Source organism: Mytilus trossulus, chromosome 10 (assembly GCF_036588685.1).
Source record: "Mytilus trossulus isolate FHL-02 chromosome 10, PNRI_Mtr1.1.1.hap1, whole genome shotgun sequence".
In the NCBI taxonomy this organism is placed as follows: domain Eukaryota; kingdom Metazoa; phylum Mollusca; class Bivalvia; order Mytilida; family Mytilidae; genus Mytilus; species Mytilus trossulus.
Window position 1 is genome coordinate 62,816,231 of NC_086382.1, and position 18,579 is coordinate 62,834,809.

An 18,579-nucleotide genomic window follows, 5' to 3' on the forward strand; every position below is an offset into this window, starting at 1 on the left:
GGCGATGAGTCTAATTCGGTAGTCAAATTGGGAGAAAAAAGAATGGAATTTTAGTGACGGCGATTGGAACATACCTATTTTCATCTGAGGGATTTTTTTTTCAAGTTCACAACTAATCAGTTTTTATAATAGCTTGCTTAATTGTCAACAGCTACCCACTTTCAAGGATATCATGATAGGAAGCACACACCATGGGATATCGTATCAGCTGGGAGTTGTATACTTTATATGTAGGAGCTACTGATATGTTAACAACTGAGAAGCTGAACTCGTTTCTTTTGTCGTAAAGTTTTGTACTCAACCGACCCTCAATGTCAATGTCTAAATGTAAGCCAAGATAGGAAGTATACTTAACTGTACCTGTTGTATCGTTGAACAGTTCATTTGAAGTTTGATGGGATAGATACGTTTTAAAAGCTTCTTATCATTTTCGCAAGAAGCTCCTGTATTTTTGCCTCATATACATAAAGGATCATCAAATCTGCTTTTTTTAAGGCCTTTCGAGCGCGTTTGCCTATTCAAAATGTGTTAATAGACACCCGAATGCAGAAGAAATATTGTAGTTTAAATAAGGAATTTATGCTTGAAGCTTCTCCCATTTTCAAATAAACATTACAAAACTGCATCATTCTTCTGTTTCTTCCAGATAATGATCACAATCCTCAAACTAAGAACGCCAATATGTCTTTAATGCGCTTACGGACCCCCGAAATGTTTTAATTTAATTTAGCTTTTTCCACCAAAACTGTCAACCAGGTGAAAGAGTGTAACGATCTTCGATGGTTCGTAGCCGTTGTATTTGTGTTTTTCATTAATCATTCCAGTGTTATTTGGTAGATGTAGACATGCATGTTTCTTGTGCTTTTACTTTTGTATTGCTATTTTATCATTTTATATTTAAAAAGTATGGCAAGTCTTGCATTTTTTATCTGTATTTGTTGCGTATCAAGATGCTTTTTTCTGGACCATGTTTAGACTGTCAAGTTGTAATCTATTGTATATGTATAATTTATTGAAATATATATATTAAAGTATACTACGAACTATTATGTTTTATACGCATTGTTTTCACTTAGCTAGATCCTATGTTTTATTTTTGCTTTATGAAATTGATTATTTTATTTGATTTTTATTACGCGTGATGTCAACATATTCATTCCATTTTTTTATAGGGATGTAAATATGCAGCCTATGGATTTTAAGAGCTTTTAATAAGTTGCCTAACTATCAATAAACATCATACTCAATATTATATTCATCTTTATCAAAAGACAGTTGTGCTAAAAATTCTTGTGAAGAGTTAGAAACGCTTCTTTCTATCGATCATGAAGTTAATATAAAGATAACAAGATGTGGTATGACTGCCATGCAGTGAAACAACTTTCCACCACAGACTAAATGCCGTAAAAGTTAGCAATTAAAGGTAACTGTACGACCTTCAACATGACGTGATTTAACATTTTGGAGGGTGCCCAACCCTAGCCCTAACCCTAACCAAGGACAGCGACGAACCATCACACTATAAGATAAATGTTGTTTCATTAAAACGACACAAATCAAACACAAAGTACAGTAAAATAATACTCAAGACACAAAGTACAGATTAGAGTTAGTGCAGTTATACTGAAGCTAATTAATTTTGTTGACAAATTATGTTTTTTCCAGCCTTAAACACTACCATGACTACTCTTCCACATAACTTGATAAATAGACAAGCTTCTCAAACTATTTCATGTCTTTACAATAGATCATTTCTGTAATGTTGTAATAAGAAGTGGTTCTTGCGTAAACAAAAAATATAATTTCTTGCTCATCATTTCACTGCGGCAAATTTTTTTTATCGGAAATTTATTTGAATTCCTTTGGGTCTTGCATGCCATACTAATATTTTTGTCTGTGTAAAATTCAATAAATATAACAGAATAGTTATTCTAAAAATAAAATTTATGCACATAATAACATGAGTCAATTACATAGACAAAATGCATTTCCTTATGAAATATAAAAAAAAGTGATGATACATATATTACATGCATATACAATGATTCAACAGTTGAAGCGAAAAAATAAAATAAAATAAAATCACATTTCCAAGATCAAAATTCATCCGGAGCTATACTGACATAGCTCATGATGTATCCATTTGGCAATATAAATATCAACAAAAAACCGTAACAACTGAAATAGATAAATAGAAACAAAAGCAAAAACAAAACAATACGTTGGTAAATAGAATAAATAAAACATATAATCAGTAATAGTAGATAGCTATAGAATAAATAAAACATATAATCAGTAATAGTAGATAGCTATAGAATAAATAAAACATATAATCAGTAATAGTAGATAGCTATAGAATAAATAAAACATATAATCAGTAATAGTATTATAGTAGATAGTAGATAGCTAGACGGAATGTGTACAGCAGAAAGAAATACCTTGTACGATTATGAAGGAAATACAATTTGCATATCTTGTAGGCATTTGATAAATGAAAATGAGAATGGAAACGGGGATTAGGTATTTCTACATTACTTTTAAAAACAGCGATATCAAATGCTACAAAATCATTTAAGTTCTACAAAGAAGAACGAATGCACCCCATTCAGTTTCAAAAGTAAATGTAGTCCTACTGTTCCAATAATTGCAATATATGACAAACACATTTATTTTGTTTAGAATAGTATTAAAGAATTTCACATGAGAAAAAATGACAACCAGATGCTCCGCAGGGCGTAGCTTTATACGACCGCAGAGGTTGAACCCTGAACGGTTGGGGCAAGTATGGACACAACATTAAAGCTGGATTCAGCTCTAAATTTGGATTGTGATTAAATAGTTGACACAGCATAGGTTTCTGACACAGAATGAATGTGTTCTAATGAACTTAAAATTTTTGTTTTCTCTTTGAGCAATTCACTATGCTGTTGAATATTAATCCTCTCAAAAAAATGTTAGAAGAATTTTTCTTTTTATTTATGAAATTTCAAATGAGAAAATTGAACCCAATTTTTTTTAATCACATCCCCTTTCCCTTATTCCAAAACTAATCTCAATTAAAATTTCTAATGGAGTTTGCAACAATAACTACTCATTTAAATACATCATAAAATATTAAGATGTAGAAAAACTGCTTGTTATCACTGAATGGTAAAGATTATTTTATAATTTATCAGTTGGTAGTAAAAAGTGAATATACATTGTATATTGTATATAACAAAGATTTAAGTTGATTCTGGACAAAGAAAGATAGCTCCAAATAAAAAAATTTCTTACAATTGTAATTAGATATTTCTTGCTTACTATTCTGGACAAAGAAAGATAACTCTAATTAAAAAAAAATTTGCTATTTCACACTATTGTGCAATAAGATATTTCTTGCCATTGTGCAATACTGTGCAATTGAAAAGACTTGCTATTGCACAATATAATAATAATTTTAGATCCTGATTTGGACCAACTTGAAAACTGGGCCCATAATAAAAAATATAAGTACATGTTTGGATTCAGCATATCAAAAAACCCCAAGATTTCAATTTTTGTTAAAATCAAACTAAGTTTAATTTTGGACCCTTTGGACTTTAATGTAGACCAATTTGAAAACAAGACCAAAAATGAGGAATCTACATACACAATTAGATTTGGCATATCAAAGAACCTCATTTATTCAATTTTTGATGAAATCAAACAAAGTTTAATTTTGGACCCCGATTTGGACTAACTTGAAAGCTGGGCCAATAATCAAGATTCTAAGTACATTTTTAGATTCAGCATATCAAATAACCCAACCGATTTATTTTTTGTCAAAATCAAACTAAGTTTAATTTTGGACCCTTTGGACCTTAATGTAGACCAATTTGAAAACGGGACCAAAAAATAAAAATCTACATACACAGTTAGATTCGGCATATCAAAGAACCCCAATTACTCAATTTTGATGAAATCAAACAAAGTTTAATTTTGGACCCTTTGGGCCCCTTATTCCTAAACTGTTGGGACCAAAACTCCCAAAATCAATACCAACCTTCCTTTTATGGTCATAAACCTTGTGTTTAAATTTCAAAGATTTCTATTTACTTATACTAAAGGTTTGGTGCGAAAATCAAGAAAAATGCTTATTTGGGTCCCTTTTTGGCCCCTAATTCCTAAACTGTTGGGAACTTAACTCCCAAAATCAATACAAACCTTCCTTTTATGGTCATAAACATTGTGTTTAAATTTCATTATTTTCTGTTTACTTAAACTAAAGTTATTGTGCGAAAACCAAGAATAATGCTTATTTGGGCACTTTTGTGGCCCCTAATTCCTAAACTGTTGAAACCAAAACTCCCAAAATCAATCCCAACCTTTCTTTTGTGGTCATAAACCTTGTGTCAAAATTTCATAGATTTCTATTAACTTAAACTAAAGTTATAGTGCGAAAACCAAGAAAATGCTTATTTGGGCCCTTTTTGGCCCCTAATTCCTAAAATGTTGGGACCAAGACTCCCAAAATCAATACCAACCTTCCTTTTGTGGTCATAAACCTTGTGTTAAAATTTTATAGATTAATATTCACTTTTACTAAAGTTAAAGTGCGAAAAATAAAAGTATTCGGACGACGACGACGACGACGACGCAGACGACGACGCCAACGTGATAGCAATATACGACGAATTTTTTTTCAAATTTTGCGGTCGTATAACAAATGATCCCCCCCCCCCCCCACTTTTTGTAAGTGAAGGGGTCACAATGTTCACAGGTTGTTCACAGGTTTTATTCTTATTCAAAATGATCCTTTAATACTCTAGAGTATATGGAGTATCTGGTCTAAGACTCTATTCTAAGACTATAAGACTGTATAGTTTCACATCACAATTATGCAATAATAATATTTCATGCATATCGATACGATATAACCATTTAATTGATACACAACAAAACGTCCATTGTCATTGTAGTTGGTGATTTGGTGGGTGGGGGGTTCTTTAGGAGGAGTATTTAAAGTTTTTTTTTTGTTATTTGTTTATTTTTGACATACAGACAGAAAACATCAAGCAGGATTACACAAATGTACAGTTTCAAGTATGGTCTTAAAGATATTATTATTATATGACAACTCTAAATAGCAAGACATAAAACAAAATATAACTTCTACAATTTTCGTATCAGTTATAAAATGTTTAAAGCTTAATGCTTTAAAGTTAAATGCTTTAAAGTTTAAAGGTGTTTTGTTAAAAGAAAAACAATTATCTTATGCTTATAAGCTAGAGATTGTACACAAATTTAAGAGTTTTGGAGAATGGTTTTGATATCATACTCAGTATAAAACTAAATATTGTTATAATCATATAAACGGGTCTTTTTCTGATGTTTCTGTTCGTAGTTCTTGTAGTTCTTGTATTTCTGGTGTTTTCTGCAATGATTCTGTTTCGATCTGTTTCTTCCTACTAATATCTGTATTCCTGCAAAAATAAATAAAAGATGGTATGACGAAATGTTTAAGCAAGATAACATTGTTTCATTTTTCAGCCTCAATCATCACTGAAGTGAAATTCATTGTCGAAATGTGCAGTCGACACTTCTGCTGGTGGACTGTTAATCCCCGAGGGCACCACAAGCTCAAAATCAATCCAGTACTTTAAAAAATATCTAAAATTAAGAAATACATTTGATCATGGAAAGCTCTAATTCCTTGCCCGGCTTTTTTTTTGTCCTTTTGTTTTGATTTTTATATAGATACGCTCTTCATTTTTTATACAAAGTTTGTATTTCCGATAGTTGGCCTCGACCATCACTGAAAAGACATGCATTGTCGAAATGCATGTATCGTGTGCGAGAAAATTGATAACGTTAACGTAATTTCAGATAAAAAAAAATATAAACATGTTTAAGTGATTCCCCGACTGTTAAGGCAACCCTTTTATTTTCGGGAGGAGGAATGTGAAAATGAATAAGTTTTCCTGGTAAGAACTGAAAATAATTGACAGCGCACAAGACAGGTTGAAAACGAATATTTTGCAAAACAAAATTCAGGACAGTTGAGGATCGTACGTGTAAGTCCTACTGCCTCTCCCCTTGTTATATCAAATGTTCCCGATGAAGGTCAATCCAGAAAAGCGCTTCATACGCATGACATTTATAAAGTTTTTGTTTTATTTTTCATATGATTCATATGTAGAAAAAAACGACTTACTTTGTGTAACTTAACCAATCTTCTATAGATTCTGGTAAATCTTTATATCTGGTTTCAGGCAGATAAAACGACAGGAACCCTGCTATAACTGACGATACACCAAATATAACCATCGGCAATGTTTTACCTAAATCTCCTTCTACATGCATAACCTGCAAGTAAAGTCAGAGTATGAATTCTTTATAAATAAACATTTCGTATGATATTTCAATCTGTTAGTTAGAAATTCATTTTGTCTTAAACTCTTTCTTAGAGTTCATATTTACATACAAATTAAAAACATAGTATCGGTCATAAGTATAATGTTGTAAAAGCATATTAAATACAAACAAGAATTGAAAAATTCATCTCTTCCATAATCGTATAGATTTCTGTATACACACATCTCCTTCATGCAATTTTCCATAGCACATAACTCTGATCTGATCCACTAACCATATTCACTATATATGGTGCTGCCATTCCACCAGCCCTGGCAAAGAATGTCCCTATTCCTAAAGCACTGTTTCGTATCACTGTTGGGAATATCTCACCAGAATATAAAAATAAAACAGCAAATGCACAGGAAGCACCAATCTTCCCAATCGTTGCAAAAACTAATGTCAACCATTGATAATCTGAAATAAAATAAATATAAAATGGAGTACAGAGTTAAAGAAAATTAAGAATGGAAATGGGGAATGTGTCAAAGAGACAACAACACTATCGAAGAAAAAAAAATTGCCGAGGGCCACCAAAGGGTCTTCAACACAACGAAAAAATCCCACACCCGGAGGCAGGCTTTAGCTGGCCCTAAAACAAAAATGTGTACTAGTTCAGTGAAAATGGACGCCATACTAAACTCCAAAACATATAAATGAACCAAAATTAAAAAGCATACAAGACTAACAAACACCAGAGGCTCTTCACTTGGGACAGGCGCAAAAATGCAACGGAGATTTAATATGATTAGTGATATCTCAACCCCACATATACCTCTAGACAATGTATATTATATCTCAACCTTCTTCGTTTGCCTCTAGCCGATGGAAATACATTGTTTTTTAGTTTGAAATACAACACATACGGAGATTGAATAGTTTTAACATTCTCTTTTATAAATTATAAAAAATCTATAGATAAAAATAAGAGTAAGAAGAAAATATGGATAAATATAAATCAATGAAACAACTTCTCAGCAGAAAAAAAATCCAAAAGACTTCTAAATCCACAGTGAAACTAGTAGAAAGTATTTTTTTTAGCTGTAACATCGTGCACATGTATATAAATGACAAATTTGACCAACACAGTGGTTATTTACATGAACATATAGTATTTGGTATATTAGATTTGATCAACAGTTTTACTCCTTGAGATGTTTTGGCTCAAATCAATATCTTTGTATCAAATTTTATGATATACTGTAACTGTTTTGGTAAGGTTTTGGTCAAATGTAAATATTGAGAAGTGGAAATCTCATAAATGAGACTAGTTTGTCTGTTTCCTTTTCCCCTTGTTTCGTGCAAGAAGTTTGTGGGCCGAATGTTAATATTTAAGAATTGAATGCTTCTTTTTGTAAATTTTTTGGGGTGTAAAAGCGTTGACCGAAGTACATTTTGTATCTAAAAATGTACGCACGGTCAACGCTTTTACAACCCTATAAAGTTACAAAAAGAAGCATTCAATACTTATAATTGCATATTTTATCTAGGATTATAAAAACACGATTTTCATGAAGTTAAATTTTTAAATTCACCTGTGCACTTTATTGTGGGACCTCGTGTCATCATGAATGAAATGTTATTGTCTCATGCAACTGCTTACGGAATAACATGTGATGTGCAATTAGCCAATCAGAATAACGTATTATATTGAAACATACATCTAATGTAATTATTTATACGTGAAAATGTTTTTGGACAAATTTGAAATACTGCATGCTTTTCGATTTGATTTGATTTGAGTTTTGGTGTTTTACGCCACTTTCAACACTATTGGCTTTATTGAGGAATCTTATGTGCCCGGGGAGGACCACCGAACTTAAAATACAATCCTTCTCAATTAATATTGAAGTCGAACGCATCTATCACGTGCAGGATTGGAACTCACAAATATGACTCGGTGTTGACAGGCTATTGATAAGTAGTTGATCTACCGAGACCGAGTATAATTTGTAAAGCTGAAAGACTTATGCTACTTTCAATTTATACATACCTGACCCTAGATAGACCACAGGAATAAAGGTTGCTAAACACGCTATACCACTGATAGATGTATGCTATTATGCATACCTGACCCTAGATAGACCACAGGAATAAAGGTTACTAAACACGCTATACCACTGATAGATGTATGCTATTATACATACCTGACCCTAGATAGACCACTGATAGATGTATGCTATTATACATACCTGACGTACCCTAGATAGACCACTGATAGATGTATGCTATTATACATACCTGACCCTAGATATACCACTGATAGATGTATGCTATTATACATACCTGACCCTAGATAGACCACTGATAGATGTATGCTATTATACATACCTGACCCTAGATAGACCACTGATAGATGTATGCTATTATACATACCTGACCCTAGATATACCACTGATAGATGTATGCTATTATACATACCTGACCCTAGATATACCACTGATAGATGTATGCTGTTATACATACCTGGCCCTAGATAGACCACTGATAGATGTATGCTATTATACATACCTGACCCTAGATATACCACTGATAGATGTATGCTGTTATACATACCTGGCCCTAGATATACCACTGATAGATGTATGCTATTATACATACCTGACCCTAGATATACCACTGATAGATGTATGCTATTATACATACCTGACCCTAGATATACCACTGATAGATGTATGCTGTTATACATACCTGGCCCTAGAAAGAACCCAGGAATAAAGGTTGCCAGACACGGTATACCACTGAAAGATATATGCTGTTATACATACCTGGACCTAGATATACCACTGATAAATGTATGCTGTTATACATACCTGGCCCTAGATAGACCACAGCAATGAAGGTTGTCGTACATACCTGGCCCTAGATATACCACAGGAATGAAGGTTGCCAAACACGCTATACCACTGATCTCAATTGATACAATGAACACAGGTTTTCTTCCTACTTTATGAAGGAATGCTATACAGCCCGCAAATCCAATAACCTCAGCAAAACTCTGCATGAAAAAGTTCACATAAATGCTTCCAGCAAGATTTCCCGCATTCATTCCAAGTCCATAGAAAACCATGCTTGTCATCATCCTACAAAGAAAAATACTAGATTTATGTTAAAAAAAAAGATTCTTGAAATGATAAGATATACCATTTCAATTTAATAAATAATCTAATTATTTTTTTAGCCAAAATACTTTTTTGATAAAAAAAAAAAAAAAAGTCAGTTCGATAACATGGTGATTAGTTTTGCAAACTTATCAGCAGATCATTTGTCGACCAAGTACTTATCCATTTTATTTGTAGAATTTATCACTGTTTTGCTCTCTTTGTGGTTATTTGTGTTCCTGGGGCCAGTACAATGAAGCAATTTTAGTGCTTATGATCATCTTACAATCATCTGATCTGCTAAGAATGTATCTTGAAGTAATCTTAGAATGATTGACGACCCTTAAATTCATGTTGCACTTGCAACCCTAAGAGAACTCTTTATTTTTATCGGAACGCTCTATTAATTTTAATCTTAACTAGTAATATATACGCATTTGTTTTCTTATATATATGTATATATTTTCGATCATAAAACATGACTAGATTTCTTAGAAACAAAGGGAACATACAATATCCCACATACTAATATAAACCACTTATATGCTCGACTTTATGAGGAATTCATTCGATTTTCTCATTGTTTGCATGCAGGGAGGTTTTGCTTCATTATGTGGTTTATTGTCTTGTGTATATGTTCCCCCAAATATATTTCATTGCTACATCCATATGCCTTGATATGTTAAAATATACTTCAATAATAAAATTGCGAATGAAAACGTGGCAAAGAGATAACAATCGGACCAAAGAACAGAAAACAACCCAAAGGCTACCAATTGGTCTTCCACAAATCGAGTAAACCCGCACCAAGCAAAGATCTGACTTGTTGTTCTGGTTTGATGTTACCTATTGACATTCTTGGCTTTGTTTCTATTAGTTTTGATTTTGATTTTTATAATTTGGCTTTAACATTAACAATCGTTATGAAGATACATCTTTGAAAAAGTCTTAGATAATTGACTTTTTTTAAAGACAATATCATATTAGAGAAATTGTATTGTGATTTTCAAAAGGTAATCAAAACAGTTTTGCATATTGTATAATAAAATCTAGCTTCTAACAATTTCTATATCAAAGTTCTTACCAATCATAGATAATGACAAGACATTCCAGCACCAGCTTAGGATATCTACATATTGTCCATATAGGTACTGTTTGATTTGATTCTAGATAATGTTTCTCAAACAGGTTGTGTGGAAGACTTGTTTTGTTGTATTTAGCAGTCTTCTGTAATATCTCTTCTGCCTCTTTAGCTCTCCCTTTGACCAATAACCATCTCGGTGATTCTGGCAAGAGCCTGAATTTAGATATCTTTCATTACTGAATTTTCAAAACAAATAAGTTTCTTCAAACAGTTTATGTGTGCTAACTTAGTTTGACAACCTGATATCAAGTTCATGTTCCACTCTTTCATAAGGGAACGGCCATTTACGATGTGGAAGGAAACAAAGAGATTGAAGGTCATGTTTATCTTTTTCTAAAAAAAGTGTTCTAATGCCCATCTTTGAATACCTTTAGTGCTTTATTGCTTTATTATGTCTTTATTAAGACTTGGCAAATTTCCGGATTGCAAAACTGATGGACAAATTTACACAATAAACGTAGCAACAAAGATATAAAATGTATTTTATTTGAATAAAACATGACAAATCAAGAACAATACGATACGTATTACAATTATAACATGTAAAACAAAAACAATCGAGATTTTAGCAAAAATATTCCGTACTCTTCACTTCACATGGAAATTTCTTTTTCGAAGATTGGACCTGAAAAAAAGACTAAGAAATTGTTTGTAGTCATGTATAACACACACCCCTCTTACAAGAAACATGACCTAGGGTAAAAATGTGCGCGTTATACATACCAAGAGACGGTACATAATATACTCAATAGGGAGAACGAACAGTTCCGATTAAGAGAGTAGTAATTGATAGGCATATTTGCTATTTTGCCGACTCTAAATAAATATGTTAATTCAAGCCGGTAAAAAAGTATTTTTCTATAGAAATGGCTATTTCACCGGCCCCAGCAAAATAGTGATTTTTTTATTTTCCCGTTTCTTTGGAAAGAGTGTAATTTAATATTTACTTTTGAAAAGTACTATGAAAATGTGCACTGCCAACATAAAAGAATCAAATAGTTACTGAAATACCAGTAGTTAAATAAGAAAACAGCTAACACTTGTTGAGATACATATATTCAAAGGATAATAATTATGCATTACTTACCAAATATAGCTGAGAAAAATAAGCGATGGTATGGTTACTACCAAGTTAAGATATTTCCAATTTCGTATATAATATGCTGCTAGTGCAAGGAGCATTTCTCCAGCTGCCCAGAAAAATTCAAATATTATTCCTGCCCATATTCGTTTCTCGGGGCCCACCAATTCAACACCTACCATAGACAAATAATTAAAAAATTAATAGAACATACAACACATTCGTAAACATATCAAACGAAGCCTCGAAATGTAATTCGATATAAACAACATTGATCATGCATTCGATAATGAAAACTATGATTGTGAAAAACATAAAGGCTTGGTATTTCTGTATTGATCTAAATAGTATTCTTTACGAAAAGGGACAAGCAAGTATAAACCATGCAAATAACCATGCAAACCGCATAACTAATAAACCACCAACATGGGATCTTATTTGCATGGTCGATACGGACTTGTACAAATAAAATGCCAAATTACAACTTGTCAGAATAGTCGCAGCTCTTAGTAATGTACTTGAAAAAACAAAACAAATTGGATTGGTCAGTAATGTTCTTTTTATGTCGTGTGTTTGCATAGTCAAATTTGCCAAAACTTGTTATGTAGTGCAAGTCAGTTATTTATGAAAAAAATGTTTTAGTTTTACTGTTTACTAGTTATTCTTAATAAGAAGTAATTTACCTCTTTTTTTATTAGAGTATCTGTGGTCCCCTTCCAAAAAATATTAATAAAAATCTTACATCTTATTCTCTATTTCAGTATTTTCTTTTTCTTTATCTACCACATATACCTATAACATATCCAGTTCCCAGTAGTCCACCAACGGCAAATCCAGAAATAAACCGTAAGGTACCAAATACCACAAAGTTGGAAACAAAGGACAAGATAATGTTTGGTATGGAGATGAGTACTATAGAGGTCATTAGGGTCTTCTTACGTCCAAATCTGTAATATTAGGAATACAATTACATTATTCTGAGTATTCTAGTATCAATGAATAAGATGGAATGGACATATCTTTTTTATATTATCTTATGTCCAATCGCTTTTGCTATTCTTGTAAATAAAATATATTTTACATATATTCAACAAGTTGTGTTAATAAAAATCTTATAAGTATAATAATTCAGAACATTTACAGTTTATATTATGTTTAATTTAACACATTCACACACCCAAATCAGAATCAAAGAGCTGAATAGCTCTGAGGGAAAAGACGGCCCTTGTTTCTATTTAATTATGTTTTTGGAAAAGGGGGGTATCTTTTGATAGTTTTCATATGAAGAATGAAAAAGAGAACAGCTAGAACATGTAGAAAGGTTGACAATATTGAAATCAATTGTTGTTTAGGTAATTTCATTTCCTTAGTATAGGATTCAATTTGGACCAATGGAAGAGATCTGCATCTTCTAAATCTAAACATTTGATTAAAGTTGATAGCTAATTATCTAAAACTCAACTGAATTCTGTCATTTCACAACAATTACAATATTTTTTGAAATCTTGATTGTGTACCACTGAACTGCAGGCTGGGGCCATTTTCCATTTTTTGTGACAGTACTCTTGGATTTTTAAGTTTTTACTTTAGAAAGTGTGGACTGAAAAATCTATTCAGTTTTAAATTTCCCATTGTTAAAGTTCTAAGTTACAACTCTCATCACAGGGAAACAGGTACTAATAAAAAAAAAACAATATGAGTGATGTAAACTGTGTGAAGCTTGTTTCCAAATCTTAATTTTGAAATATTTGTAAATAATAAATATGTTTAGACTACAAAATGCAATTTTTTTTTTTTTTTTTTTTTTTTACCATTACAATGATTATGGAGGTACACAAAAATTTAGTTTTAATAGAAGACTACTAATCCAATGAAATGTCACATTTGAAGTGTTTAAATACATTAACTTTTATTTTAGTGGATAATTACCCATCAATTGAGGTGCTCCTGAATTGGAGGAAGATTCTCATAATTTTTACAGAAAAAAGTGGTCTCACTAATTAGCGACAAGAATAATTTTAGCGACAAGGAGCGACAAGAAGAATATTTTTTTCTTGTCGCTAAATAGTCTTCTTGACGCTTCGTGTCGCTTTTTAACGCTTCTTGTCTCTAATTAGTGAGACCCGAAAGTAATAAAATCGTTTCTTTTCCCTGTCTCATGTAACCCCACGATCTTTGTTTATTTTGAAAGTTGTTGACCTACAAATTAAAGTATTGCATGTTGATGTTTAAATCATCTACAGTAAACAGTATTATGTTTAGATTTAACAAATATAAATTTGTAATTAGTGCACGATCTCTAAGAATGATTTAAATAACCAGTGAACTGGTGAAGGATATCCCTGCTTCTTCCAAGAATGACGTCACTATAAAATACAATGTAGGTTGGATATATTTAGAATATCTCGTCATACTAATTTTTCCGGATTGTAAAAGAAACGTAAATAGTGTAAAGGAGAGTTCAAGATATGATAATTTCGTGAGAAACAGAAGGGAAATGTGTAAAAAAAGTGTTTAAAGTCAAACTATTCATTTCTGGGTCTCCTTCTCTTCAATCTAAGTAAGATTTGTTGGGGGGTTTTCCACACTATAACATGTATAAAAACAAAATGAATGATGTGAGGGAGTGTCACTCTGGTCAACCCCATAGGGGATTGACGGCTTGACGCCATCTTTCCCCAAAAAAACAAATAATTTTCATTTATTAGAATTATAAAAGTAAGGAAATACCAAAGTGACATTGAAACTCAATAGTCAAAGACTAACTGACAACACAATGACAAATGAAGGAAAAACGACGACAGGTCGAAGGGACGGACAATACAGATGTCAAATGCTCCTACGGCCGTCGATAAGTTGGTACCTGAAAATGACACCAAGGGAAGACTAAAGAGTAATACCATAACTATTCCATTTTTCTTTCAGTTAATTTTCTTAATGTTCGAAAGGTGAAAGTTGTGACACTCTAAGTACTTCAACGAAAGGAAAAAGAAAGTAAGATATTTAATAAAATATATTGAAAAGAAAATCACATGAATATCTGTATCCTGTTATTAAAAGTTTCTGCAGATTGAGGGGAATTTAATTTGTAATTTACAAATAAGTTCCCTTTCAATTTTGTTTCATTAATTATTTAAAACGTTTGATTTTTTTTTTAACTATATCCTTAATATTATGTTTATGTTATTCAATTTTAGTAAGAAACCCACACTATTAGTAAGAAACTATGCAAGAGTGCACTGTGTCCACTCATGTTCAATATTTTCCAGACATGAACATACAAGAAAAACCTCCGATTCTAAATATTGACTTCTTTCAGAAGTAAATATGTTTCCCTACATAAAAAAGTAAATGAATAGGATACACAAATCAATCTGTCATTGCATAAGTAAAACATTTAGATTTTTGAAACCATAACCTTTCTGCTGGGAAAACGTCATTGAGAGAACAACTCAACAACAGAATTTTATTCAAATTGACATTTAAAAAGTAAGAAGATGTGGCATGATTGCCTTGAACCATCTTTCCATCCAAGACGGATTACATAGAAGATAACAATAATAGCTCTCAGTACGGCCTTAAACAATGCGTAAAACCTAAAGTGCATATATTAAGATATCAAGATATAATGGTCCCCACATGACAAATATAAAGAAATTAAACAAAAAAAATAACAATCTAAAGTGTATACAAAACAATAAACGAAAAAAAATATGCAAAAAAGGTTCTGGACAAAAATGTAAAAAGTTCAACCAAGATGCCAGTCATTTGCTAGTATATATCAATTCGAAAATAATGTAATTGACAAAATGGCGTATGATACCGGGGTTTAAAGTTCAATAGATCAATGTAGTTCCAGAAAAGATCACTGATCAGAATTCTGGCTGTTATTTTTACAAAGCCGGACCTCTCGTCTTTTTTACTTTTTATGTATACATGTTTGCTTAACTCGATATGCAATCTTTCTTTGATTTAAATATTGCGATTTATTTTTGCTTTCAAATCTTTAGCACCGAGCTTACTTTAAGTTGAAAACTTCCCAGTATAAGCACTCCCAGCTGGATGCAATTTATATATTGCTGTTTGATTGTATATATGTTTGAAGTAGATGAAAGAAAGCAGGAAACAATTTAAAAACAAATCTTATATTTTATATACGATAAAGAAGAACCGAGTTATTTTAAAAGTAATTTATTTGCAATATTGTGTGTGATGCGATTGACTTACGCATCAGACATGATTCCAGTGAACAGCGAACCAGCAGTAAATCCCGCCATAAATAACACCATTACAAGTGTCGTGTCGGTCTTCCTCTCACAGACCAAGTTATTCTATCACGAAAAGAAATCATATGGCCATCGTATTAACTACCAAACAATTGTTTTTGCATTTCCATAAGGACAGTCATACCAATTAAAACTTTAATAAATTGTATTTAATACTAATAAGTAGCATTCAGTTTGGCAAAACAAAATCATGAAATATTATTATGACTGTGCTATAACTATTTTGTTTTAGGCCTTTGGAAAATGTATATTGGTTTAAGCTTAGATATGGTACAATGTTTTTTACCAAATAGTTCCCAATGGCCTATAAAACATTATCACGGAAGAAAAGATAGCAGTTGTTAATTTTTTTTGCATTTACAAAGGTGAATTTATAAAAGACTCTTAAAAGTTAAATTGGTTTAGGTAAAATCAACTGCTATGCATACTCTTATCAATACAATTGCCATCAAACATTTCTTAAAAACTGTTATTTCATTATATCCCTCAACTGATCTTTCTCTTAAACATATACAGGTTGTCAGATAACACGAACGTATACATTAGTATCCTGTTATCCAGCTTCTAATGCGAGCGTACGGTTAAAATCAAATTACTATTAACAGCACAGGTCAATTTGAGGTCATCTTTAAGGTTCTCGCTTTAAATAATTCATCCCGATAACATTTAAAAACAAATTCAAGGATTAAAATAAAATAGACCTTTAAGCTCATGGTTAAATTGTAAGATAAAAACAATATTCGTTTAGAGTAAACACATATACAATTGATTTGTACGAGAAGCAATCGGCCAGCCTCGCTTACACTGAATGAATATTGTATGTTTATTGTTTACTAACCTCCATGGCATACGTCATTTCAAAATAAGTCCTATCATATTCCCACTTCGAACAACGATATATCATATTCTGTAAGACCTTTACTTCTATTTCCGTGGAGTTTTGACGCATGTTCAATATTTCACATTGCAAATGAACTGTTACATTGTTAGGCTTTATGTCATCTATGGTTGGTATCTGATACGGACCACCCAAAGGTTTTGAAATGATACTTTCTGGATGGCACCTGCAACAAATATTACGTATTTTTCGAACCATTTATGACTATCTGTTCAAAAGTTGTTAATTTCGTTGTCAAATTTGTTGTCAATTTCGAGCCCCACAGATAAGTTTTATTCATACAAAAAAATGCATCAAGTTATAAGCTTTGAAGGTTTTTTACGACCACTAAGCTTGGACGAAGTCACAACAGTGGACGTTTCGTACCTGCGAGTATCACCAGCTTAGAAGTCCGTATACTTCTGTTTTCGCATGATATTTCATTGATCTTTTAATCTAAATTCTCTGTTTATGAAAAAATTATCTATTCAAAATATTTATAAGGTTTTTCTACCACCACGAAATATATTGCAGTAGATGTATTTGGTACCACTTTTTGAAAATTTCGGTTTTCAATTTCTTTTCAACTTATTTGATTGGCCTTTAAACTGTTTTGATTCGAGCTTCATTGACGAGACTTAGGAAGACAAGACGCTCGTCTGAAGTACCATGTTATAAGCCAAGTATATTCGATGATTTTTTTTTAACTAAGAATCATGGAAATATAAATACATAAATCCATGTTTATAATATCACCATTAAACATCAGATAAGCGCATCAAAACCATGAACTCATAATAACTACACTTACGAGCGATAACAAATAACAGCAAAGTATATGTAAGTACCTGTGTTTAGGTATATGGAGTATAAAAACAGACAGCAACGTTTGTATAGCACTGAAGATCTGTGGTACACATATTAACAAATATACAAACTTCTGGTATCTTCCGAACTGTCCAATATAACTAAATACACCATCGTAATGCATTATGAAAGGATCTGATAAAAATAGAAGAAATTGCTTCATTTTGTTTTAATGCAAGACAAATTCAACATGTAACAAAATTGAGAAAGATATTAAAAAATAAACAACAAGTGAAACTGCGAGCTACTGCTCACTGATGATACCCCCACCGCAAGTGGATAATATTAATAGTGTAAAAATATTCAAGTGTTCGGTAAACAGGAAGTTGTCGAGTGATGAATCTGAAAACGCATCACACGGTATAGCTGACTTATATAAATCCTGAAACCAAATTTCAGAAATCCTTGTATTGTAGTTCCTGAGAAAAATGTGACGAAAATTTTCAACTTGGCTATCATGTGTAAAATCATACAAGTGTTCGGTAAACAGGAAGTCGATGAATGATGAATCTGAAAACGCATCACACGGTATGGCTGACATATATAAATGTTGATACCAAATTACAGAAAGGGTGGATGTGTAGTTCCTGAGAAAAATGTGACGAAAGTTTCATGGGACGGACTGACGGACTGACAGACAGAGGTAAAACAGTATACCCCCCTTTTTTCAAAGCGGGGGTATAATTAACAAACATTTTTAGATAAGGAAATAGAATTTGCAATAAATGAGCAATTCAAATATATAGACCACGACATATCAAGTTTTTTACTTGCAGTTAAAAACTTCCATAGTCGTGATCTCTATTTGGTTTGCTCATTTATTGAAAATTCAATACAGACCATCGATA

At 32.0% G+C, this 18,579-nt stretch overlaps 1 protein-coding gene across 8 annotated transcripts in view; it reads right to left on the bottom strand.

Moving 5' to 3' along the window:
* Positions 1–1,923: 1,923 nt before the first annotated feature.
* LOC134688352 (organic cation transporter protein-like) overlaps positions 1,924–18,579 on the bottom strand; it is a 39,378-nt gene continuing 22,722 nt past the window's right edge. For 7 of the 8 annotated variants that reach the window (XM_063549010.1, XM_063549005.1, XM_063549007.1 and 4 more), the window contains 10 exons: positions 17,713–17,866; positions 16,826–17,051; positions 15,929–16,032; positions 12,494–12,648; positions 11,708–11,876; positions 10,561–10,773; positions 9,232–9,458; positions 6,611–6,792; positions 6,176–6,327; positions 1,924–5,444 (listed from right to left, as the gene is read on the bottom strand). In XM_063549010.1, coding sequence (XP_063405080.1) covers positions 5,327–5,444; positions 6,176–6,327; positions 6,611–6,792; positions 9,232–9,458; positions 10,561–10,773; positions 11,708–11,876; positions 12,494–12,648; positions 15,929–16,032; positions 16,826–17,051; positions 17,713–17,855 — 1,689 coding nt within the window. In that variant the 5' untranslated portion in view covers positions 17,856–17,866 and the 3' untranslated portion in view covers positions 1,924–5,326. The remainder of the gene's footprint in view (positions 5,445–6,175; positions 6,328–6,610; positions 6,793–9,231; positions 9,459–10,560; positions 10,774–11,707; positions 11,877–12,493; positions 12,649–15,928; positions 16,033–16,825; positions 17,052–17,712; positions 17,867–18,579) is intronic. The other variant, XM_063549012.1, reaches the window with a different exon arrangement.